This window comes from Acanthochromis polyacanthus, chromosome 4 (genome assembly GCF_021347895.1).
Source record: "Acanthochromis polyacanthus isolate Apoly-LR-REF ecotype Palm Island chromosome 4, KAUST_Apoly_ChrSc, whole genome shotgun sequence".
Taxonomy (NCBI): domain Eukaryota; kingdom Metazoa; phylum Chordata; class Actinopteri; family Pomacentridae; genus Acanthochromis; species Acanthochromis polyacanthus.
In genome coordinates, this window is record NC_067116.1 from 31,327,116 (window position 1) to 31,354,584 (window position 27,469).

Consider the following 27,469-nt stretch of genomic DNA (forward strand, 5'->3'; position numbering starts at 1 on the left):
ATGAACCTGCATGTCGTTTACTGTTCATTAACAAGACATAATCCCATGTGCCATGGCCTCAGCAAAAAGCAGAATATATTTGCATCAAATAAAGTCAAGCACTGTTTTCAGTTACATGAAGTTAAGACAGTAAAGTTAAAGAGTTATCTCTTGAAGTGTTTACAATAATTCCTTCATTTTAGAGAGTTTCTCCATTTTTTTCTATGCAATACATATAGTAGACTACTTTCTTTATATACAGTTGATCGTGTTTCACTAAGCAGCCTTCTTGTTTTCTACTCTGCTCATATTGTAAGTTGTTTTTGATGTCTGCTTTTAATGTGAATTCAACGCATATTTCACTAATTCTGTCTCCGTGCTGGTGCTTTCAATGTCAATACTTAAACGAATATCTGCTTTTTTGTACTAGTTGATTTTACTTTACTGTTTTTTAGTTGCTATAAAGCCCAAGTGAGTGAAATTCACCACTTTTTCAACAGATATCCCACAATAAACTGTGGCTAAAGAGACCTGATACCTGTCTCTCCCAGTTAGGCCTTCGCTATATTACCTTATGAAGGCTGTGAAATCGTAATATTGTGGACAGATAAACCAGCCAGAGCACAAGTGTTTCTTTTTTTTTAACTTCAGTATTTCATTTTCAAATATTCAAAGGAAATGTTCAGTTTGATTTACATTTTAACAATGATTGAAATATAACAAGTGCTCAGGGTGATGCACATCATCAACCAACACTGTCTCCGAAAAATTACATTCCTATACAATGAAATTGCATCCCTGTTATGTTTTGAAAGAGATATTTTCTCCTAGCAGTGTCACAGCGGGTGGTTTTCCCCTGAAGGAACTCTGAGCAGGTGTGAGATAGTGTTTACAGGAATGACCCCCTAATTGGCCCCTTTCAGCCTTTCTGTTTTCACTGCGCTGTTGAATCAGACAGCTTCAACAGAGTGCATCACAACAACCAATAGTAGTTACTTAATGTGACTCCACTTTATGCCCACGTAGGAAATAGATATTTACCAATGTGGCTACTCAATAAGGACATTGAGAGTGAAGAAAATGGCTCTTGTTGTCATCTCTGCATGTATCCAATCACTGTTTCTTTCTTTGAGTTTAACCAGTGTTGAGAACCACCCAGCCGTATTTTCAGGGCCATTCAGAAATAACTACCCTGAAAACAACTTTCAGAGAGGTTCTATAGAGGCGGTTCCTCTAGATCAGGGATGTCAAACTCATTCCACAAAGGGCCGGTGTGGCTGCAGGTTTTTGTTCAAACTAAGCAGCATCACATCAGACGTTACTCATTTAATCAACCGATCTCAGTCTCCAGACAGGTGATTGGTCAGACTGTGTGCTGTAGATATGTTGGAACTAAATGCTGTAGCCTAGAGCACACAGTCTGACCAATCACCTGTCTGGAGACTGAGATTGGTTGATTAAATGAGTCAGGTCTGGTGTGATGCTGCTTAGTTGGAACAAAAACCTACAGCCACACCGGCCCTTTGTGGAATGAGTTTGACATCCCTGCGCTAGATGGACCATGTATCATCTTTGACTTACATTTTGTTTCTCTTTGGTTAAATTGTGGAAAATATCTAGCCTAGCTGTGCTAGACAACCCACGGCAACAAATTTAATTCTCTGTCAGGGTGGGTCTAGTTACCCTCCATAAGGCTCGAGGCTGGATGCTCCTAAAACTGGCCGGACCAATCACCATGAAGTGTAGAGTCAGAAGGCAGGCGTAACTAAGTGACGACAGAGGCGCGACGATTCTGACAGAAACAACCAGCGCACAATAAACAGTTATCTTTCGACTCGGCTTTGGCCACAGCCCTTAAAGATTTGAAGCTAAAATTCAACTTGAAAGATAAACAAAGGACGGCACTTAAGTGTTTCATTGAGAAGAAAGATGTATTTGGACTTATTCCGACGGGATATAGCAAATCCTTAACATACCAGTTGGCTCCGCTGGTTGGGAAGCTAATGGGACTTAGCCACAATCCGCCGGCGCTCTAGGAACTCCGTCAGCCTATTCGTTGCGCTGATTGGTTGTATACCTACCCAATTGCTGCAGAGTGATTTGAAAGACAACCTTTTAGCCCGCCTCCCTCCCTGTCGAGCGTTCCTAGACCCTTGTGTCTTAAGAGCTGGATCTAGTGCGGCTCGGCTAGAAAATATCATGTTATGGGTTTAAATTGAAACCTCCACAATGTAAACTCAATAGTTAATGGTCCATACTTCTACAGTGTATTTTAACCCTAGCTAGCTTCTACAAAGTGATTTACAATGTTTGTCTTATACACATGCTCTCTCACTCTTGTTTCTGTTTCATAACCTAAACTACTCGGGTTAAGGTGAAGAAAATACCATGCTTTGTTTGATGTTAATTTAAGGGGCGAAAGCAACGTACACGCCTACCTCAACAACACGACTGACACAAACACAGTTATTCTGGATGTCAGACACCAATACAGTGCTAAATTGATGAATAGGTCAGTGTGTGCCATAAATATACATAGTATACAGACAGTATAAACAGCAGTAGCAGGTATCATTTCTAGGTAACGTTTTCCTCTGTAGCATCAATAGTCTGTTATTAGTCACACAATAAGCCCTGAACGCTTTGACAGATCCATACTTTGTTTGAGGTGCTATCTCAGTGCTATAGCAGTTGTTTTCCCTTTCATCTAAGGGATATGTGTCTCCCTCGCTGCTCGTCATCTCTTTTTACCGGCCTGAGCCTTGACTGCAAAAAGAAAGAGGGCACACCTCACTGACTAAATGATTAGAAATGCATTTGTGATATCTCACAAACAAACATAATCCAGGAGAGAATAAGATTCCTTTATTCTTTTATTTTAGATTCGGTTTTGTTGTATAATACCATCTAATTTTTAGCTTTACAGTAACAGATCGAAGGGAGGATTGTCAGAAGCAGCAGTCTCATTCATTCACAGCCTGCTGGGGTTCACGTGTTTGTACAGAAGAAGAAGAATAGTTGAATGCACTGCATGATAATGAAGCAGATGTCAAGACTGGAGCAGCAGAGCTAAAAGCCTGTGGTTGCAGTGGTTCATCCCAAATGGCAGCTTGTGAGTGTTTCTGCACAGCCCACTGCTCCGCTTCAGACTTCAGCACATCCATTTTCACTGCAGCAGCACAAAGACCTGACCACCACGATGTTCTTATTGTCTGAGCTGTTTTTAATCCTCTCTCTCACACACACACTCACATCGTACACATTACAGTCAAGATAGCATTTCATTTGATTCAGGCTGCCTCTGCTATATTACTCACAGATCTTGAATTGACTGTGTTTTACTCCATATCAAGGCCACAGCATAATTAAGATGATGAATGTCTTTCTGAAATTGGTTTCAACCGTGGAAGACAGTTATCGTTATTTCCTACTTCTTCTCTCCTGTACCATTGTTTAAAAGGCTTTTTTTTCACTCTGGAGCATCAGTAAATAGTGGAGTGTACAGTGTGCAAACAGACAGAATGAATAAAATCTTTGTCTTACCAAAGCATTTTTTTTCTCTCCTAAATATACATCCTTTCTGCTGTAACAGAGATTTGGTGCAATCCTAGAACCTGGCAGATGTCATAGAAAACTACAAAACACATTTATGTGCACTGACTGCTTTCTAGAAATGCTAATGAATATACCCAAACTGATAGAACAGGGTTGTTGTGACAAGTTAAATGTCAAGACAGCATATTTTAGCACCGTCTAACAAGATTTCCCGAGTTTTGAAAAATGGTCTCAGTTCAAGAAAACAACATTAACGCTAAGCAACATAAATGATTATATGTAGGAGTAGGGGTGGGTGATGTGATGATCTTATATCGTTGGCAAACTTCATTTTTCATATGATCTGCTTTACAGTGGAATCGTACAGATGACATCATTGAATGCATTTAAACTAGCACTTTTAGTCCACCTGAGGAAAGCAGAATCCTGACTGATTGAGACACAGACAGGACAAAGCTTACTGGATGCAAATTCTCCAAAGTCACCAGAGACGAGCACATTTTATCTTTTTTACCATTTTTTTATGTAGTGTCCACTTACTGCCATGAAAACAGGACCAATGCAACGATGCCTGGCGAGAAATAGTTGAGGAGGTAATTCTGTCAAGTGTGGAGCCAGTTTTGCGAAATATTAGAGCATGTTATCCTGGCTATAATATTTTCTTTTTAAGTTAACAAGTTACACAGTTTGACTGTCAAATTGTCAACCAACTGAACAGCTGGTTAGTTTATTTGTTTTTCTAGCTTCCCGACACATACAGCAATCTCTGTGCAATCCTTCACAAAAGTTTAAAAAACAGAAGGAGTTTTGTGGATACAAAGAAATAGGACGTTATTTTACTTTTTACATCTGCGAGTACAGATGTTTCGTTGTCTCCCCAAGTCTGCAAGAGTCCGTGCAAACTCCTTCAAGCATGTTTACGGGCGAAACAAAACTCAGCTGTTTGTGCTAGTGTCCACAAGGGAGTACAATAAAAGCCTAATTGTAACAAGATACAGAAGATGGACCCTTGATTTGAAGTGGCATGCTTTGTATCCAGGAAACCATATGGATAACTAATCATGTCCATAAGTTTCACTAAATCTCTGGGGAAAACTGTGATTCAGATCAGGATTTTCCCCAAAATGTCATATGATGTTTTGATGGGATTGCCCACACTGATGTAGGCGTTTTATGCTAGAATGGCATCATGGAGATAAAGACAAACTGATAAAACTGTTAAAGATAAACAAATGGCTCAATACATTAGATCATGTGGATAATTAGTGTTGTTAAATATTGTTAAGAACAGGCTGTCATGTGTAATATATGTAGAGAGAACCCCGTAGAGCAGTCTTGATCTGCTGTTCAGTTACCTGCAGATTTACTTCCTTGATATTAATGTCATTAGATTATCATGTGCTTTCCACTTGTCCCTCAAAAACTCTTCTTAATGCTGTTGTTTTAATGCAGTTGATAGTGTTTCAGTTCGCTGAAATGTGCAGCTGTCTGCACTGAAAAATAAGCAGTTGTCAGATCATGCACAGTTTAATCTAAATTGCACCCAGATGGAAATGTGTATATCCAGAGTTTGCTTGTTTGAATGTACGTGTGTCAGCAGTTATTTAACAAAATGGTTGTTGCACACAAATACAAATGAAGTGAACTGTGTTCACAATTTAGTCATTTATGTGTATAAATGCGATGTGTTTTTGCTCTATGACACCTGTTGATCTCCATGTGAAATGAGTAGCTTTCCTACATCTGTTGAAAATGCAACAGGGAAGGCTCTGCAATGTAGCTGCCATAAATACATGCAGTTCTGATGATGTCCAACTCTGGTTGGGTACATTATAGATGGATTATATAGGAGAACATGCAACCATCTGCTTGGCAGCATAATCCATGTGCCGAGCCTACTGGCCCAGTGCAAATCAGGGAAGATAATTATCCAGTAGACTGGCAGTGCTGCACAGCTTCATGTACTCAGAGTTTCAGTGGGCGTTCTTCCTGCTGGACTTTCATGCCAGAGAGGTGGAATAGTAGCAACATGTTGTTCTGACTCTTGTGTCTGTCTCCACTCCCTAACAGCTCTTCCAAAGCCGCCCACCTCCCTCATTGTGACAGAAACCACGGCCACCAGTGTCACCCTCACCTGGGACTCTGGCAACCCAGAACCTGTGTCCTACTATGTGATTCAGTACCGTGCCAAACTGTCTGACAACGGTTTCCAGGAGGTAGACGGCGTTGCCACAACCAGATACAGCATCGGTGGCCTCAGCCCTTTCTCTGAATATGAGTTTCGTGTCATGGCCGTTAACAATGTTGGCCGTGGGCCTCCCAGCGGTATTGTGGACACACGGACAAGCGAGCAGGCACCTTCATCGCCACCTCTTCATGTGCAGGCACGTATGCTGAGCTCCAGCACCATGCTGATCCAGTGGGAAACTCCAGAGGAGCCCAATGGCCAAATCCGGGGATATCGGGTCTACTACAGCTCCGACCCTGATGCCCCGCTCAACGCCTGGCAGAAACACAACACAGATGACAGCCAGTTCACCACCATCTCAGGCCTGACCACAGACATCACCTACAGCCTGAGGGTGCTGGGCTTCACCTCTGTGGGAGACGGACCTCCTTCTGATATTCTACAGATCAAAACCCAGCAGGGAGGTGAGAGCATGCTCCACTAAACGTACTGAGCTCTAAGGGTGTTACAGTCATATATTACAAGCAGTGGATCAGATTTTCTTGCATCATTTTGTTCTCGGCAGCAGTGGAAGAAATATTTTGATAACTTGCTTTAAATAAGCAATAAAAATTCTTAACTCTTTTCCAAACTCTAGTTTTCACAGTGTTAAATGAAGCTGCAAAGATTAATTGTTTAGTTGTCAAACAAATTAGTCATCTTTCAATCTGTTTTTCAGAAAAAAAACAGTTACATTTCTTTGTTCCCAGCTTCATTATGCAGTGTATGAATGTAAGTGTAACATTCAAACTTTTTTCCGTCTGTTTTTTAACAACTACTCTAAAAAACGTCTGACTCTTTAGCTTGACGTTGTTTCATCTCCACTGATTTTTTTTAAATTTAGACTGTGTACAACTTCCATAATATGTAGCACCTCTGACTTACACACACTTGTTGTGTAATTCAGATTGATGCCTGGCTGCTTGCATGAAGCCACGTCAGCTTGTGTTAAATATTTGTGTAATTGACCAGTGAAAAAAATGTTTCGGCAGCCGCAGAAATAAATTCAATCACACAGCTGCAATGTGAAACATAAGTGTGTTAAATATTCACCAGCTGAGATTATTATAGAAGGATCCTCAGGAGCATATTGTATACGGTGTGTGTGGGTGTGTGTGGAATATAAAGGCCTGGCATACTTTATCTTTGAGGACAAAGCAGTTGCCTGCATGCAATAATGATTGTGTTCCATTCACAGAAAGCTAATTTTTTAAAGCTCTTACCTTACTGTGCTTCGGTGGAAGAAGGAAATCACACCAGGGCTGCAGTGGAAAATGAAGCCAATCAAATTCACGTTATGTTATTTGTGAAATATGAACCCTTAGATGCGGAAAGAAAGGATTTTGACTTCAATACACATTAAAAGGCTGTTAAGCATCAGACCGAGAAGGAAAGAGTGTTTTTACAGTTTATTATCCGTACACTATTGCAATTAATGTAAAATCTTTCCATGTGTCTTGTGCATCATACATCATATTAGCTATAAATGGCAACATCAAGGATCTGTGTTGTTTTTAGGCAAATTTGAATATGTTGGTAGTTTTGTAAATCCCAAATTTATTTATTTTTTACCTACTAAGAGTCTGAGAAACAAGATGAAAACATCTGACATTATTACTCAGCTGTGTTTAAAGGCACTAACCCTTTAAGCTTCAGTGTACCGCCGGTGGTACACCTACTAATTTGCATAGGAATTTCAAGAATGTCCGACGGCTGCAAACACGATTATACAAACACTATATGCCGATGGAAAGCTTAGATTCTCATGAATCCGCCGGTATAAACCACTTTCAGATGCGATTACCACAGCGGGTGAGAAAAACACATTTGTCCGACAAAAACGAATATTCATCCATCCGTTCTCTATACACGGCTTCAACGCACACAGCGCGACTCACATTTCCGGGTTCATTATTACACACAAAAAAAGATTCCACAAAAAACGGCCATAATCCAACCTTTTACATCCAGATGACACAAGCCAGTAAACTATTTTATCCAAAACATGTCCTGAAGTCGGTATAAAATCCCCGAATCGGTCATTTTCAAGGAAATGCACCTCGCGATGCCCGTCCAATATTCCCCGTATTTTTCGTAATTTTTTTAATTTAAAAATAGAATATTAGCGATTTTGTGTACTGAAAACGGCTGGAATTGACTGAAGCTTAAAGGGCTAAACTCAAATCTTTCACTAAATGTAATTGTTACCTCTCTGGACTTTACCGAGCATGGAAATTATTAGTGTCGATCATTTTTATAATTTGTCATCGCACAGTATGTATTTGATCCTGAAATGTACCTTTGATTCATATAAGGGGCTGACAGATGTTTTATTTGAATTTTTTTTCAGAGGCAGTATGACTATTAGTGATGAATACTAAAAATGATAGAGATTTATTACTAATATTCAGAGCTGATATATGTTTGCTGTAAAAATTAAATATTGGTGTCAAAATTTAGAATAACACAAACTTTTTGTGCGGTTTTCTTTGTGCCAACCTGTGGAGCAACCTTTGAAGTCTTCAATTGAGGTCTTCAATTTACAAACCTACACAAACCAATTATATGACGGTGCAAATTTGGTTAAAAATGTTCATGATTTTATCTACTCTGATATTCCACCAACCACAAACCCTGCATTGTTCACCCACAGAGGCAGATTTTTTTTCCCCCTGTGATTGGCACCAATAGGAGATCTAAAATGTAGAGCATGGTGCAAGTTAGAGGCATGCTCACTGTAAACATAATGGTTTATGTATATAATGGTTTTCACACTCTCAGTTTGGAGAAGCAGACTGGCATGAGAGTGAACTGCTTTGGACAAGTCTTAGGTATCATTTGTATTTTAATGATGAATCCAGTTGAGCTCATTGATTCTGGCTCTGCTCAGTTCTGATTCTTCCCAGCGGCAGGCGGCAGGGGTTACTGCAACAGTAAAATCCTGATTTTACACTATGCATAAGTATACATAGTCTACTGTCTTCCAGTATAACAATCACAAGAGGCATTTTTCTACTTCGAAGACTTAACACCATGCACTTTTTCTGATTGCACTTCAATACGTTAAGGAACATTTTCAAAGCAAGAATTGTATAATGTGGTATTAGTATTTTTCCTGAAGCAAATGATCTGAGTATTTTCTCCACTGTTGCCCATCTCTGTCTGCCAGAAGTCCTTCCTAATTATGTTACCTGTCACGTTTTTAAACTGCACATCCCCTCTAAGGAAGGGGGTGACATTTTCTAGTGGGTGTGTTGTAGGAAGTGAGTCTCTCCCATTGTGTCTGCCATATTTCGTACATGTACATGAAATGTAAAAACATTTTTTGAAGGAAAATAATTAGCAGAGGTGTTTCAAAATTGTGTTAAACATGTGTTGACAAACAGTTGCTTATCTATACATCCTACGGACACAGAAATGTGAAAATTCACCTTACAGGTGCATTTATTCTCTTTTTAGCTTTGTTTTGGACTCTACCAGCTGCCCAGACAAATACCTTTTTACCTCTTTAGCTGCTAAATGCTTCATGTTTGTCACTGTCTCTGTCTCTCTGTTTTCTGTTGCCAGTCCAGCATTACAAACTACTCCTCATAAAAACTAGTAGTGAACTCAGGTCCAAGCTTCAAATAGCCTGGAAGCAGCTGTGGCTGTGGCCTGTATATCACGCTTCAGTGAATTCCTGAACATGAGACACCATTAGTAAATGTGATTCATAGTTTACCGACTTCACCTTAGAGAATTTAAGGTGATGACATCTTTTATACCTCCTCAGTGTGCTTGCTGTTGTGATTACTGATGAGTATCGACTGCAGCAAACGCGCAGCTACTCTGTGCCCAGCCTCCCACTTCACCTCTTGACTCCCCTGCTTTTATTTCCACTCCCGATGCACCCTTCGCTGTCCCTATTCCCATCTTCTTGTCTCTTCATCTCTTTGTTTGTGCCTCCAGTTCCAGCTCAGCCGTCTGATTTCGAGGCTGAGGCCGAGCTGGACTCACGCATCATGCTGTCGTGGCTTTGGCCTGTCCAGGACCCCATCATTGGCTTTGAACTGCTCTACTGGGAGGCCAACAATCCTACAGACAAGGTAACTACTCTCTTTAAAACATTTTCCTTCCACTGAAATGTGCACCGAATATTTCTCATAGCGTGTACGTTTCTATGGGTGATGTGTTTTCTTTTCATTTTCTGTTGTGTTACCTAAGCACCTAATATGTTCTGCAGCTGATTCTCTTGTTTTACAAATTAATACCACTTTGTTTTTGTTTGTTTTTTTGTTGGGAACTGACAGGTGCAGACAGCAGCTACAAACCTGTTTTTATCCACACTCTGTTGTTTGCTCCACTGTCTTTTTAAGTTTCATTTCATTTCACGTTTTCCCTGTCTGAACTCAGAATTACTTCAAGTAATTTTCCTGCCGACACAACGTTAATGCAAAAGGTTCATGTTATGAACCTTTGTGGCCACCTGCACCAGTCACATCTGATTGGGTTTATCTCAGCAAAGCTTATGAGGAAATTGTGTGCGTGTATATATATATACTATATAGTACAGATGATTTGATAATGTATAAATTAAAGAGTCCCTTATAATACATATTTATAGGTTTATAATTTTATTTCTGAGCTCCACTAGAATATATTTACATGCCTTTGTGTTCAAAAATACTATCTTTCTGTCTGCTGTAACTAGTGCCCTGGACTGACAAAAGCAAGGTAACTCTGTTTAGCTAGCGAAACCTCAGATCTCTTAGTTTAGGAATGTAGCTCAAGCAGAAACAGCGCTAGTGAAGGATTATTGTCAGACTGCAAGGCAGCAGCACATTTTTTTTTGTTTGACAATGTGCCAAACTAGCAACTAGGCAAGTGTTATGCAAATGTATGGCATGTTGATGTAGATCAGTAACAGAAGGAAAGCCTGGACTTCAAGTGCGTTGTTTCAGGCAAATAAGGACAAGTGCTTCTGTAGGAGACAATAACTCCCTTTGGGCTTTGGACTTTGTATGTTTACAGACCCTTTAAATGTACAAAAAAGCACTGACACACTAACGGAAAGAAGAAACTCAAAAAGCTATAAATGGGCTCTTTAGTTTCATACAGAGTAACGTAGCATATCAGTAACCATACTGTATGAATACAAATTAAAAGGTTCTTGATCACTTAGGGTACAGAGAAAAATACACTTTTCGACACATTTTTGGTACTTTTTATTTTGGAAATCTCGTTACAATTCTTTTGTGCATTCAGTCCGTGTCAGTGTCTTCTGTCTCTTCATGCAATCCAGACTGACTCATGGTGTTGTTTGCTGATGAGCATGAGATTATAAACACCTGAAATAACTAAGCCTTTTGCCCAGTACATAATGTGTACATGTGTGTGCTGTTGTCGTCATGATCTCATGGTTGTCATTTCTTTGCAGCATCGTGTCACTTTCGACGCAGCGGGCTCATATGCAGTTGATGGTCTAAAGCCAGATACGCTGTATATGTTTTCCCTGGCGGCACGATCCGTGATGGGTTTAGGAGTCTTTACTCAGCCTATTGAAGCCAGGACCGCCCAGTCCTGTAAGTACGACACCACCTGATGCCACTTTATTTACAACTATTTATTCTGGTTTTGCTTCAAGATGAAGCTAGATCATTATAAAGTAACCATGAAAGAAAAAACACGAGGTCGAGTTACAGGTAAGTAGAGTTTAGAGGATGAATGTTGTGCTGTGGTTCTGGAGATTGGTCTCATTCTCCAGTTTGAGTCTTTCCCGAGATTTGTCTCTTTTTTTTTTCTTTTTTCTTTTTCCAGACTTGGTCTTAGCCATTATGTCCTCTGAGCCTAGTTGGCTTTCCTCTTTCTTACTCCGTTTCCTGTGTCCCCTGAGCGTGTCAGTGAGTGTTTGTAACCTCCCTGCTGGTTTGCCTGCTGTAAGAAATATTCGACTCTACCATGTGTGATGATGTGCCTAAGTTAAAATGAAGAGACTAACGGAGCACAATCAGTCGCACTCTAGTGAAAAATTCCTCCTCCATGGGGCCTGCCCTAAAAATTATCCAGCATTTCACTGGCCTTGTTTAGGCCTGTTGTTACTGCTGTGGAAGCCGACCAAAATTTCTAGCCCACACATTAAGTTACCTTGCAAGTAAGGCTGTAGAGAAGGAATGAAAATCTTGGCAGATGGAAATCTACTCTTCAATCAATAGACTCATCAAAAGGAAAAAATAGTCTATATTATCCATACATGAACTAATCAGGCCACGGTACTCTGACTCCGCTTTATCTACTAAGCCTTAGCCTAAAGGTATTATAAGTTAATATAAAAAGCTGGTGTTTGCAGCATAATCAATCATTTAAACCCAGTTATTATACACTGAAATGATTCAACAGACTCAGAGAAGACAATATTCCATATTCATGTGATTTCTGGAAATACAACTATATCAGCTAATGATCCCAGCTAAAGAAATATCGAGAAACATAACAGGATTGTCTTCTATTTGTTCACTGAATTTTCACCTGTGATATGCAAACTACTGTTTGCTCTGTAGACTGGACTTTTTGAGCATCTGTTTTAACAAAAGGCAGCCACACCAACAACTTATTCGACGTAATTAGTCAGTTTGACTCAGAGTAAATGGCCCATGTGTAGGCAACACGTGATAGTGATGATCACAGCAGTCATTTTTTGTAAATTGGCTCTTTAAAGGTTTTCTAGGGATGGAGGATTGCACTCTCAGAAAGTTCAGTGAAATTGTAAGAGACAGATTTTCAAAAAATATTCAGCATGAATGCAAAAGCAAAGAGATTCAGACCTTTACTCCCTAGTGTGGGTCAAGTATTGTCCTGAACATTCAATCTTGGAGTTTGTTGTATTTCATCAGAATTTAGATGACTTAAATGTTTAAATCCAAGTTGAAAAAGCAACTTTTTATTCCCCCAGTATGAATTTTGTTGTAAGAATCATGTAGAAAATTCTGTAATAACTCATATACAATTCTGAGTCTTGAAAAAATAATACTAAGAGTTTTGTACTTGAGCTCAGTTTGGCTCCGTAGTAGCAGTGATGCAATAACCAGCCAGTGTCCTCTAAGGGACTGCTGGCAGCTACAACTTTTTGAAAGTGTCTGCTCTTTTAAAAATTGTTTCCATGAAGGACTTTTTAGACAATTCTGTGTAACAAACCATTTGCTGTTTTATGTTCATCCTTAAGTTAGAGATGCAATAAATAACTGATTAATAAACTGTGAGATTATTGCTAAGTTCTCTGAAAATCAATCGTTTAGTTTGGTTAAGTTTCTGTGATTCCAAATTCTTATTTTACAATATTTTTTGGTTTCTTTACTCTTCTATGACAGCAACCAGCATATGTTTTGGTCATGCACAAAAAAAAAAATTTGAGGGCGTCATTTTGGGCTTTAAGAAACGCTGATTGACATGTTTCATCATTTTATGACACACACAAGTAACTGATCAACATTTAAAAAAAAAAAAAGTTAATTGTAGTTCTACTTTTCATGCTTTGAAAAACTATTTAGGGAATTCTGATGCTTCTTCTTGTTATAACCCTATATAGATGGGTTCGTTTATTTTAAGTAAAATATGAAAATAAGTGTTCCATAATATTACAATGTCATGTCTTCATGTCAAGGATTTTAGGATAGGCATAAACTGAGCCGTTGCCATAATTTTAGAAGTGCAGAGGTGCAAAGTCTGTAGCATTTAAATTTTTTGTTCATATATTCATTTAGCAGTGCAATGGAGCAAGTTGATACAAGAGTAAAGCTGCACCATGTAGTTGAAGGTATGGTGTGAGCAGCATGCTGGCAGAGCACAGTATGGAGTGTTAGACTGACAGGCCATTAATCTTTCATTAAAATATAGCTTAACTTTGCACACACACATTGGATGAGTGCCGATGTTTAAAACTTTACTCTGCTTCACATTTACACCCTAATGAATTCAACGTCTATCCATTTAGACGTACTTGGAAGAGAGGTAGGAGCTTCAGGGATTCCCGCCGTTGTCTGTTTGTCGTCTGTAGAGATCTGCTTTTATCCAGAGCTTTACAACGCCGACTTCCACCTGAGAAAGGGAGCAGAACCTCCTATTCTGAGCCAACCATTTGAGTGCACTCAAACTATTAGAACCCAGTAATACCAGGCTGTGTAGCTTACACAGCTGTGTAATTGCAAATGTCAATTTCCAAGCTAGCAGTGTAGCATTAATTATAAGTTGACTTCTTTTCCACATGTGCCAGTCATGCTTGATTTTCCTGAACATTCAACTCAATTACAAAGTTCAAGCGGCAAGGCAGCAACAAAGGAGAATGTCACTTTAAAGAGGCGTAAAATCCACATACACAATTTTTTTAAGGGCTTTAGTGATGCTTGATATTTATGTATATATTCTGCTTTCTGCTGTGTAACAAATCACCAGGCGTTCCACATTGCACATTTTGACAAATAGTCTAATAAAGGCACCGAGTCGATACGTACGGCATGTTATGATGTAAGACCAAGCAAACACAAGCAGACTGTTGCAGAGACGGCTTTTATCATGACTGTCATGTTCCTTCAAAATCATAGTTTGTCAAGCAGAATGTGGCAACGGAGAGTGCTGATGTGCAGGACTTCGATCACTGTTCCCACACTGACACTAACGCTATTGAACACCTTTAATTCAGAGCTTGACTGCATATCTACCTTTGGATCTCAGCCTCTCTAGCACACTGGGAGATGAAGCTGCAGTATTTATGACAGCTCCCAGAAGGAATCGAAGCCCTCCGTCAGCTACTTGTTTTAGCTGTCAGGAGAGAAATCTCTGAGCCAGCAGTCACACTGCAAACAAAAGTTTAAAACTAGTCACTTTGATTTCCAGTCTCTCATCACTCCTCTGACTGCCAAACCCATCACGTCAGAAACTCACGAACAAGTCTAAAGAGTCTGACCACTGTTGCCATCTCACTCTAACTTTTCATTTACCTGCCAATCTTGTTCCTTTTATTTACACCATATCTGCAGCTTTACAGGTCATCAAGGGAGATAGTGTGGAGGAAAAACTGATCTCATCACTTGTTTTGTTTTCAGCAGTGGCAGGCTGCTGTCACAAGACAAGTTACTGCTAAATTGAAATACTACATACAGATGTACCTCTGTGATACTGTAAAGCATAAATAAAGCCTTTCTGATATATAAATATATATACCAAAAATATAAATTTAACTACGACTCTAACTCAGAGATACACTCCTTAGTCATTCATTCAGTCATTTATTTGACTCACAAATGTTCAGCTGACTTTGGCAGCAGTCTCTCTCTCTCTCTCTCTCTATATATATATATATATATATATATATGTATGTATGTATGTATATATATATGATACAGTGAAACATGGAATTATATAAAGTCACTGAAAGGGAATAGTTTATTTTTTTCTTGTCATACCCTACCAAGCAGTAACATTCTAAGCTTGTGACAGGCCCAGAAGAAAAGCTTTGTGTTCCATGTTAACAGAGATGGGACCATTAACCAACCAGCTAGACCTCATCTTTAAAGACTTTTTCCTGGAATATTAAAAACTTTATTTGAAAATTCTTCCAATAAAGCATATGTGTATCGTCACTCATTCAAGTCATGATAATATTAAGAGCTTCAGTAGAAGGCAGCTGCCTTTGTTTTTGATTCTTGAAAAAGTTTCATGCAAGAAACTGAATGGTGGTGACCTTTCAAACCTTGATTAGCGTGATTTTTTTTTACTGAAGTGCTTGATTTAAAAATGGTTATTGCACGGATTCACATCAATGCTGTAGTGGTATGCAGTTAAGATAATGACTGGCAAATGTATTTTTGTATCACTGTAGGGCAAATACAAGAAATGAAACAATTTATAGACTGTAACAGTCTTTGTCAATAGCTTAAGCCATTTTCTCCATCATACAAGAAAGCAGAAAGTATGCAATAAATAATTGAATAACAATTTGAAATGACCATAACAGCAGCAGTGCAGAACTGACGTTGCATGTGAGGTAATAAAAAAAAAAAAATTTAGTCTATCAATTTTTAGTAAATTGCTGGCAGAACACATTTTGCATGCTGGAAATCCTAACAGCCTTTATATATCAAAAGTTGACAAGGCACTCTGACATGTTCTTCTGACATTGTTTTGCTTCAAGTGCTCCTGCAGCTATTGCACTGGTGTGATCAGCCGTTTCCAGTTTGCAGTGCACACAGACCACCACATTGTTGGTGTTGATCTAAAACTGGAAGACTGTGGGCGAAGTTGCCTTGACTGGGACCTGGCAACTTTTCAACAGGCTGCAGTCGTCATCAGTGGCATCATTACATTTAGTGGCCCCATCCTTATCGTATTCACTGTCTGCTGTTAAATGTGTTGTGTGTTTTTTTCCAAAATGTTTTTGGAGAACCACTAATGTAAATGACTTGAAAGTAAAAATTTTTACTTTCTCAAATCCCCACTAGTACACCTGCCAAGTTTGAAGTAGACTGGATATAGAGTTGTCAAGAAAAGCAGAGAACAGACAGACTGACTGACGAACACAAAGGCATTCCTTTATGTATTTGTGAGATGAAACATCATCAGAAAAGAAAAGCAGTCTTTGCTTAAGCTTTCTCCTCCTAACAGACATGTAAACTTCACAATCCTCAACTCATTCAACTATTTTTCATGGTTAATTTAAGACCTCTAGAAAGTCATAGACCATTTTTCTTCCGCTGCAAATATATCGTGTCAAATCGGGCTTCAGGAAGTTTTAGTCCCAGGTTTCCCAGACTAACTGTGTGTGGATTAGTATGCTTGTTCATGCTGTTATGCTGAAGGCCTTGAGCTCAGAAATCGATAAAAGTAAAATGTACTTACATCTTTTACCACCTGCCGAGGCTAAAAAGGATATGGGCTAAAATATTTCTCCTCTGGTTTCAGTTTGGCTTTGACTTCTTATGTGTGTCCTTTAAACCCACAGGTTTGGGCTCATATACAGATGAAATTGTGGGTTTGTTACATATCAAGCAAACAGAGGTAACCATTAGAACCCCAGAGATGGAGCCTAAGCTCCCAATCTAACCTGTTTATCAAAACGGCACAACTTTTTTTTTATTCCCGTAATACTATTTGCTTTTCCTTTTGGGTGTAGTTCATTTTTTTTCTGTCCAAATCCGCATCTCTTTCTCTTAAAGCCACCCACCTCTACTCTAAACGTTGGTATTTTTTCATATTCCTGTTTCTATTTGTGACTTTAATCTGCTGCTGTGCATCTCCCACGCATGCATCTCTTCCTTTTGATCTATTGCGCCCCTGCACTGATGCATCCAAAAGTACTAGTATGTGTGACACAATCATCGCGTGTTTCTTTGCACCGGTCACGAGCTCCTCTGCAGCAGGAGAGCCAACCAGCCTCCAACACTGTTCAAACAGTAGCTCTGCTGGGTCCACACGCTCTGCCGGGGCTGCGAGCGTGATAACAGTTCCCCGTGTTATCTCTCCCACCTGCTCCACACTCATCTCAGCGCCTGGTTTTGTTGCTATGTTTTGTTGTGTTCTGCTCTTGTGTATCATTGTGCATACATGCATTCATCTGTACTGTGCCTGTTTTACTTTTCAGTTGCCGAAACTTCACACTGTGTTACTTTTATGTTTCAGCACAAAGTATTATTTTTGTTTTTGTGTGCCCTCTGGACTGTGCAGATCATTTACAATTATACATGGAGTCTCACCTTTAGTGATCAACAGACGGGAAAATAATTAACTTATCTTTGAGAAACAAAATCATGTATTTGCTACTAATTTGATTATTAGTATAGTTTGGAGAAAACATTATACTGGCTAAGTTACATTAAGACATGGATGAAAACTGTATTTAGTGTTACAGGATTATTCTATTGCATATACCTGTATACACGACCAGTCAAAAGTTTGACGCAACTTCAATTTCCAAAAGTAATCAATTAATGACTACACAATTTAGTAAATAGAAATACATAAATAACTACATTAAACAAAGTAAACATTGAAAGAATGGGATATTCATACAAAAACAACTGCTGTCATAAAAGTTACATTTAACAAAATAATATAGAATACATCAGCAAAGAGCATCTGAACTGTGAGCATCATAAAGTTGAAACTAAAGCCCACTAAAATGCCATGTGTCTATGTCATGTTCTCTCCTCGGCTGTCTTTATGACATCCATCCATTCTCTATACACCACATTATCCTCACTAGGGTTGCAGGGGGTGCTGGAGCCTATCCCAGCTGACTCGGGCGAAGGCAGGGGAGACCCTGGACAGGTCGCCAGTCTGTCGCAGGGCTACATATACAGACAAACAATCACACTCACATTCACCAGTGGAAACTGGAGTTTCCTTATAATATTCATCCGAATTTGGCTGCAGCACAATGTATATACATGACATATTATAGGGCTTTTATTTTTATGTTTTGGTGCTTACAACTCAGGTGGCCTTTGAAGATGTATTATTTATTGTTAAACTATTAACTTTTAGGAGTAATCTCCTTCATTCATTGCTGACAGACTCACTGAAAGTCAAATCATGTTTATCTGACCAGTATATGCTCAATCAGTCAGTCAGACAAATTAAAAACAAAGCAGTAAAATTATTACCAAAATTTTCCTTTCTAAACAGCATTTCACTTTGACGTACTGTTTTCATTGATGTTAGGCAAGGCAGCAGGTCTTCTGTGCAGCAATTATAGCAACACTTTCAACTTGACCTTCAAAAAAGTGCATAAGAAAATCAAGACTGTTGGTAATCGCCAAAACTGAAAAAATCAGTCCAATGTCAAAATTAAATACAGTCATTCATTTAGGGTCGGTGAAAGATTGTTGTCTTGGTTACATATTGAAAAAGCCAATGTTAAAGCATCTGCACAGCTTTTTCAACATTTAACCACCACCACGATGTGTCACAAGCATTGTTTTGTGGCCTAAATCCGACAACAATCAAGCTTTGTTTGTATGGCACCTCTCATACAGCTTAGTGCAATTTGAAGCGCGTCACAGGGGACTGATAAGCCCATAACAAGACAGAACAAGTAGAAAGTGAAATACGTCTAAATTAAAAAGCAGGTAATAAAAAGAAAAAACATAAAATAAAAATCTGATCATAAAAAGAAGATAATATCAGTTTAGAAAAATAAAGCATGGAAACAGACTACCGGTATAATATATACAAAATGAGATAAAATTAGATTAAGACAGAATGAAAATACAATACGATAAAAACAAATAATATTAAATTAGATTAAAAAGACATAGCATAAATATACAGTCATATAGTAAATGTTATGTTGAAAGACCCAATAAAAAAATTGAACACATGAACCCCAGTGTAAAATGACAGCTTTGCTATGCATGTTACCTTGGAAATAATCAGGAAAATGGAGCTCATGTGGACACGACCTACTGCACTACGTGTTTGATTAGAAAAGGTTTGCTACTGAAAAGCTGTTAGATCCAGGAAATAGTGTCGTTACAGCAATGCAACTGAGAAATAGTGGAAGCAACAACGTAAAACTAATAAAAAAATTAAAATTACACGAACAATGTTGACTGTTTCAACTACTCAACACTGGTTCAACTCAACTTGAATACTGAGTCTGTTTCTGTAGCCTGTACAGACCTTATATTATATCTCAGCAGTCCAGGGGATCATTTGCATTGTCATCCATTATCCACCCTGCTTGACCATTACCCTCCCTCCTCCCCTCCCCTCAGCCCTGTCAGCTCCTCCCCAGGAGGTTCGCTTGCTCAGCCTCAGCTCCACCAGCATCAAGGTGAGTTGGGTGGCACCGCCCACAGACAGCCGGTCCGGGGACATAGTGAGCTACTCTCTAGCCTACCAGGCAGTGACAGGAGAGGACCTGAAGCGCCACCAGGTGTCAGGGATCGGTGTTGATGTCACCAGCTACATGTTGGAGGACCTGCACAAGTGGACCGAGTATTCGGTGTGGGTGAAGGCTTACACTGACATTGGGCCCGGCCCGGAGAGCGCTGCAGTCCGCATCAAAACCAAGGAAGATGGTATGTTGATGGTGCTGTGGGGGAAGCTGGCTCTCTGTGAAAATACTAACCCTCTAATTCTCCCTCTTCTGTAGTTTAGTCTTCCAATTGGTTAAAATGTGTGATATTATTTTGCATTATTATTATTCTGCACGAGTATTGACAAAGCAGGTAACTACCTCAGGCCTGCAGACATTTGGGAGGTCAATTTACACATTACTTTGAGAACATTCACCTATAAAGCCTCCAACATTATAAGTACACACGTGGACAAAATTGTTGGTACCCCTCAGTTAAAGAAGGAAAAACCCACAATTCTCACTGAAATCACTTGAAACTCACAAAAGTAACAATAAATAAAAATTTATTGAAAATTAAATAATCAAAAACAGCCATTACTTTTGAATTGCTGATTAACATAATTATTTTAAAAAAACAAACTAATGAAACAGGCCTGGACAAAAATGATGGTACCTCTATAAAAGATTGAAAACTATTTGACCAGAGTGACATGATTAACTCAGGTGTGTCATTTAATTGACATCACAGGTGTTTCCAAACTCATAATCAGTCAGTCTGCCTATTTAAAGGGAGACAAGTAGTCACCCTGCTGTTTGGTGAAAAGGTGTGTACCACACTGAACATGGACAACAGAAAGCAAAGGAGAGAATTGTCCCAGGACATCCGAAAAAAAATGATAGACAAACATCTTAAAGGTAAAGGCTATAAGACCATCTCTAAACAGCTTGAAGTTCCTGTGACAACAGTGGCTCATATTATTCAGAAGTTCAAGACCCACGGGACAGTAGCCAACCTCCCTGGACGTGGCCGCAAGAGGAAAATTGATGACAAATTGAAGAGACGGATCGTTGGAATTGTATCCAAAGAGCCCAGAGCAACCTCCAAAGAAATTAAAGGTGAACTCCAAGGCCAAGGTACATCAGTGTCAGATCGCACCATTCGTCGTTGTTTGAGCCAAAGTGGACTTCATGGGAGACGACCAAGGAGGACACCACTGCTGAAAAAAACTCATAAAAAAGCCAGACTGGAATTTGCAAAAATGCATGTTGACAAGCCACAAAGCTTCTGGGAGAATGTCCTTTGGACAGATGAGACCAAACTGGAGCTTTTTGGTAAGGCACATCAACTCTTTGTTCATAGACTCAAAAACCAAGCATACGAAGAAAAGAACACTGTCCCTACGGTGAAACATGGAGGAGGCTCAGTAATGTTTTGGGGCTGCTTTGCTGCATCTGGCACAGGGTGTCTTGAAAGTGTGCAAGGTACGATGAAATCTGAAGACTATCAAGGCATTCTGGAGAGAAATGTGCTGCCTAGTGTCAGAAAGCTTGGTCTCAGTCGCAGGTCATGGGTCTTCCAACAGGACAACGATCCAAAACACACAGCCAAAAACACCCAAGAATGGCTGAGAGAAAAGCGTTGGACTATTCTAAAGTGGCCTTCGATGAGCCCAGATCTGAATCCCATTGAACATATGTGGAAGGAGCTGAAACATGCCATTTGGAGAAGACACCCATCAAACCTGAGACAACTGGAGCTGTTTGCTCATGAGGAGTGGGCCAAAATACCTGTTGACAGCTGCAGAACGCTCATTGACAAATACAGAAATCGTTTAATTGCAGTGATTGCCTCAAAAGGTTGTGCAACAAAATATTAAGTTATGGGTACCATCATTTTTGTCCAGCCCTATTTCATTAGTTTGTTTTTTTAAATAATTATGTTAATCAACAATTCAAAAGTGATGGCTGATTTTGATTATTTAATTTTCAATAAATTTTTATTTATTGTTACTTTTGTGAGTTTCAAGTGATTTCAGTGAGAATTGTGGGTTTTTCCTTCTTTAACTGAGGGGTACCAACAATTTTGTCCACGTGTGTATAAGACAGGTCCTGCAGGATATGTTTTCTTGTCTGTCTCATGTGAAATCTCTGTCATCATTCAGATTATGCATATTCCTTGTAGAGTAAAGATAATGGTAATATTTGTCCTGGGGCCTCCTGGTTGGTTGGTTAGTCTAACTGTGAGTAAATAGGTTAGTAGTGAGTGGATAGTGTGTTTGCTTTAACTACAAAAACAATGATGTGAGACCCAACATATGACAATTTGTCTTAAAAATTAAGATTTTGTACAAAACAAAATTGTAACCTTTAGCTTTTTTCCTAAGCTTAATTTCCCAATCGTAAAATTATTCTGACACTGCAAAAATTGGAGTAGACTGAGCTCTTACCTGCTGTTCAACTAATCGATTGGTTATGAGGGAAAAAATCTGCAGGTTATCTCTAAAGGAAGTAAATGTGCCACAGTGTACCTCATGCACTCTGCCTGTTAGTTTTATAAGCCTAAATGAATCATAAATCAACATAAAGAGCTAGCATTTGCAGCAGATTAAGTCATTTGCATGCACCAGCATGCACCTGCCCATATTAATATGATTTATGCTGTTTGCAAAGTTTAAACTTGACTTTCTGGGGGCCTGTTTGAAGGCAATGCAGCCACACTGACGACGTCTTGGACATGGCGTCTGTTCACACCAACTTCAGTTAAGGTTAAATAAGTTCGACCTCACAGTCTTGTGAAAACATCAGGGTGTTCACAGGTATTCTGTTCCTTTCGCTGTCAAAACTAAAGGACTAATCCTCAAAGGCCATTGATAAAGGTCTTTTGTTCTCATGAAAGTAACATCGGTGATAGTCTAATGAGAATCTGGTCCGATGCCACTTTAAACTGAAAAGCCGAAGGACCAAGTTGATGTTTTAGTGGGAATTAACTGCATGAACTATTTCTAAACAGCAGCTTGGCACAACCAGGTGCAACCTTGTGAAGTCTTCATCACAGTGAAGTTGCTGACGAGATAAACTAAAATCAAGAAATATCCATTGCTTATCTTCCACTTGACTTCCCCTACTTTACTGCTTGTGTACAGATTGATTGAACATGTCTGAGGCCAAGAGACGTAACTCCCATTTTGGGTCATAACTGCCTTATATTACTGTCAACAAAAAATTTAATGTTTGAAGCAATCAAGGAATGGTAGAGAGGAATGCTTTGAGCTGGCTGCTGTTGCTCCATTGCAGTATGTCCGCCCACACAGCAAAGGAGGCAGAAGCTGCCAAATGTGGCTTTGAACTGTTGCCCCATGAACCTTACTCACCCAATCTGTGCTATCTGACTCCTGTCTGTTTCCCAAACTTCTATCCTACTCGTGTGGTTGCCATTTTTGAAGTGATGATGAAGTCATGTTTTTGTCTAGAGGCTCAAGGTGTGACCTACAACGAAGGGTTCATGAAGCTTGAACATCGACGGACCAAATGCATTGAAGTTAAAGGGGACTATATTGAAAAATAATGTAAGAACAGTCGACATTTTCTGATGAGGCCAAGAACTTTTTGAAGTACCGTTATAGATGTATGTTTGACCTTTGGAAAGAGCCAAGTGAGCCATTTCCCCATGTTTCCAGTCATTACACTAAGCTAGGCTGATCACGTCCTGACAGCATCTCTGTACTGAACACACAGAGATGAGTACTGAACATCTAAATCTCAAGGGGGGAAAAATGCATTTATTTACATAAGTAGGTAAAAATGATGCATGTCAGGCAGATTAGGGTTATCGTTCAATAAAAGTCTTGACTTTCTTGTCTTAAGTTAATATGGGGAGTAGACTTAAAGGAAATGCATTAACCATTTTCCCACTGCAGACCGACACAACATTTTGAACTGGGAGACGGACTACAAGTTTCCACATCAGATAGCCCCAATCATCTTAACATATCAATACACGAAGAGCAGACAGTTCACCTTAAAAGCAGACAACTTAAACACAATAAGAGCACAAAACAATCAAATTAATGCAGACATCAGTACGACTAATACAATTAAAAAGAAAATGAAAGGAAGTAGTAGGGAGGATGTCAAAGACTGAGCTGGAGGTCATTTGTAAGCAGAAGGAGCAGAGAGCTTTAACAGAAGAGAGCTTCTGCACTACGCTGCTATACTTTCTAAGCCTCTGTGATATTGTCCAGGACTTATACTTTGATACTTTGATTCCCTTGAGTGGTTACAGAAAAGAACCCATTATTCTTCACTCTCATTGGTCATGATATGGCCAATTGTGCCTTCACAAAAAAAAGGTGAATCCTCTTGTAAGGATTTGTTGTAATGCTGTCTGTCTTAGAGCTATGAGCATTGGGCTGTGCTGCATTCTGCCTCCAACTGGTCTTCAGCAGTGACAGTAATAGCAAATGTGTGCTGTGAACAGCACAGCCTCCCTCAGGACTGAATCAGAGTGTCCATTTAGCTAGCGCCTCGGTGCTGCTATCTGACTGAAGACAGAGAAACAGCATGTTATGTTGCCACTCAGGCAATTCTCCAGATACCTTAGCCTAGCAGGGCAGCACGCCGTGTCTTCATGCTGGGAAAAAGACTGGCAGAGTGAGGCGGGGAAGAGATCAGTGGCTGCAAAAGTCTCACAAAACATGGATCACAAAATGTTGTGAAATGAGCAAAGCTTCTAAACATATCTCTCCACCATGAAAGCAAAGCAGTAAATGTAGGATGAATACAAACTGGGACTAGTGTTTGATTCGAATAAAATGCTACATGCTGTCAAACAACCCAAACACCAGACAAAAGGTTGATTTATGATTTGGGCTTAGATATAAAAGATAAAAGAAACTAGTGTTCGGTTCTGATTAAAATTGGACAACCAACCCTTTTTGCTAAGCTTGGTAAGAGATTGTAGTGATGAACTAAAGAAAAAAGAAAAAAAACTCTCGGATTGTGACAAAACACAATTCAGATCTCCCACATGAAAATTGGATGACTACATGATCCACCACCACAGACTCCTGTAGCTCCATTTGCTTTGCTCCACTGCTCCCTGCACTGGCACTGAATGTTGGCACTGGACTTAAATTGTGTGCTACAGATGGATGGCAGCCACATTACTGACTGCTACAATTCCATTTTAGATGAAGGAGTAAGCAAGGTTACAAATTCTAAAAGCCCACACCGTCACTAAATCATCACGTTGTACATTTTACGGCAGTGGTGCGTTTTAGACAGTTTAACAAAAATAGTTGACAAACTTCAGCGGCTGCTCCCAGGATAAATTAGACAGTCAGTGTTTGAAAACTCCATGCATCACAATTTTTTAGCGTCATTAAACGTCTCCTGTGGGCATCATCCCATTTTAGGATGTTTTCAAAATTTCTCTGCATGGTGCAAAGACACAATTTGTTGCAGCTGTTACAATGTTTTGATGCCCCTGTCAGTGGTGCTGTCATTTTATTAAATCATTTTTAACCCCCTGAACCTCAGATCATGCCCGTGGTTTTCAAAGGCATGTTGTCTTTTAAAAAATGACAAAATGACACCACTTTTCAGAGTCAGAAACGGAAAGATATCAGCAGATCCGGAACAAATCAAATGGAATATTAATCAAATCTAAGCTTCTAATTACAATGTTTTCAAAGTCACTCTTCAAAAATTGCCAAACGTAAGCCGTTTGTTCAAAGCACATTCTATTAAAAAATGACTCAACTGCTAGCTAAAATCATGTGACAAAAAAGTCTGAGACTTTTCAGCTGAAATGCAGGCTGTGTTTCCAAGTATAAAAACAAATAACATAAGTAAGCTCTAAATATCTTTAGGATGCAGAGCCATCTTTTCTTTTCTGCAGTGTTTGTAACACATGTTGGCACATGGAAACCAGGGGCATATACAGATTCCAGATTTTTTTAAATATTTCTATAAAATAAATAATCAAAGAAATGTATCTTTTTTTTCTTAATGACATAACTTTATTATGCTACATAAAATATGTTTACGTTCTCTCTACTTTTAGCTATGGTTAAAAGTGCAGGAGGATTAATTAAAAAATGGCTGTAGGCAGATTTTCACAGTAAAACATCCTTAGAAGCTGTAAAATCCTTCCTGAGGGCAAACCTTTTGAGGTGGAGTAAATTTGTCAAGAACTCATTGCAAGTAAGTCTCACTTAAGATAATCAAGGACTAAATGGATAAATTATGCAGCAGATAAATTTAGTTGTCTATCCAAAAAACTAATCTATAGCTAAAGTCTAGCTTTTTTGTTTTTAATGCAACAATAACTGAAGTACACTTTTGGAGCGCTACAATTCTTTGCGTCTTTTTTTGTAACACGTGCACACATTGGAACGGAAGGTTAATCTGTTTGACTCAAACCTGAAGATTTTTTTCAAATTATCCCAGATTTAAGCAGTTGTTGTACCAGCAAACATACACATAAGTTTGATTTCAACTTTACTTACCAACACCAAACAATGACCTTGCGACTGGTGCTTTTTGTTTTCCGGGACAGCAACATTTTGCAAGTCAGACCTCAAAGAGACAAATCTAAATAGTGTTTGCAGCACTGTTTCCTTCCTCGCACCCAATCACTAACCCTCTCCACCTGCTGTCCTTCGCTCTTCATTCTCTCTCTCAGCTTCTCTCAGCACACTTTATTTCTGCACACCCACTGAATTTTAATCACACACTCTTTTCATCTCTTTCCATCTCTCTGCACCCCATTTGACTTTGAGCTCTCATTGCTCAGTGGATTTCTCCAGCATCTGTCCGTTCTCCACACAAAGTGTAACGGCTTTCTCTGTGTTCTGCCCACGAATCCTCCTTCCAGCTCGCATCAGTGTCAGCCGGGTGCCTCAGAATCACAACAGTGGTTCTCAGCACACTGGCGGCTTCTGGCTCACTATTAATTTATTTTAATAATGAAGCAAGCTCTGCTCTTTAAAAATCACTGAGACTGAACATTTTCACATATTGCACTCATGTGAGAGAGAAGGGAAGCAGTAATTTTCTGTCGCATTTCATCGCGTCTCCATGGGACGTGATTAAGACCTGCCTCATCGAGACGTGTCAAATTAGTGCTCGGTTATTTCCCTGCTGTCCTGAGCCAACAGGCCCTTTGTGTGAGCTTAGATTTCCTCGTGTGTTGTGCGTTAGATACCGAACGTCAGTAGAACACTAAACCTAAACAGAGCTGGCAGATTAAAGCAAACTAATAGGCATCACAGTTAGCCCTTTTCTACTGCAGGAAATGTAACATTACCTTTGTTTCCACTGTCCTCTGCTTTGGAGACGTGCTCCTGAAATTACATTTTGGCTCTTCTCTGGAGGTAACACTCAATCTGGCTTCCAGGTACTTGTCAGCGCTGACAGCTGTGATTCATCAAGCAGGTGTGTCATCACACCGCAGCCCACGTTTTACTACTGCTATCATCCAACACAATGAAATACTGTAACCCTTTAAACAAGAATTACGTTGAGAAGAGAAGACAAGCTGACATGTCTTGGCCCTGATAACTACTCGGGAAGATGAGGTCATTCAGAGGATTCAGCACATTAAAGAAAATGCATCAACTTCTTCCATTCTTATCCACCCAAAAACTGTTTGCTTACCGGACTAAAGTTTTTTTTTAATTTTTTAATGTGAGATAATGTGTTTTGCAATTGAAGTGAATGGAATGGGGCCACAATGAAGGTGTCGCAGTTTGGCTACCGTTTTCTCCCCAAACACCTGCGTTTGACTTCTGTGTGGTAGGAATTGGCATTCCAACCTACATCTTGGCACTCTGCTACCAGCTCTGTATATTTGACGTGTTTCCTTCCACTGGCTGCAG

The 27,469-nt window shown here is 39.4% G+C and overlaps 2 protein-coding genes across 16 annotated transcripts in view; one reads left to right on the forward strand and one right to left on the reverse strand.

Annotated features, from left to right (window-relative positions):
• Positions 1–27,469, reverse strand: part of agxta (alanine--glyoxylate and serine--pyruvate aminotransferase a) — a 491,885-nt gene that overhangs the window by 269,115 nt on the left and 195,301 nt on the right. The gene's annotated exons all lie outside the window — the stretch shown is intronic.
• The window catches only part of ptprfa (protein tyrosine phosphatase receptor type Fa), a 396,740-nt gene that overhangs the window by 244,458 nt on the left and 124,813 nt on the right, over positions 1–27,469 (forward strand). For 14 of the 15 annotated variants that reach the window (XM_022191302.2, XM_022191308.2, XM_051947512.1 and 11 more), the window contains 3 exons: positions 5,605–6,186; positions 9,710–9,846; positions 11,178–11,322. In XM_022191302.2, coding sequence (XP_022046994.2) covers positions 5,605–6,186; positions 9,710–9,846; positions 11,178–11,322 — 864 coding nt within the window. Of the gene's footprint in view, positions 1–5,604; positions 6,187–9,709; positions 9,847–11,177; positions 11,323–19,503; positions 19,810–27,469 lie in introns of all 15 variants that reach the window. The other variant, XM_051947515.1, reaches the window with a different exon arrangement.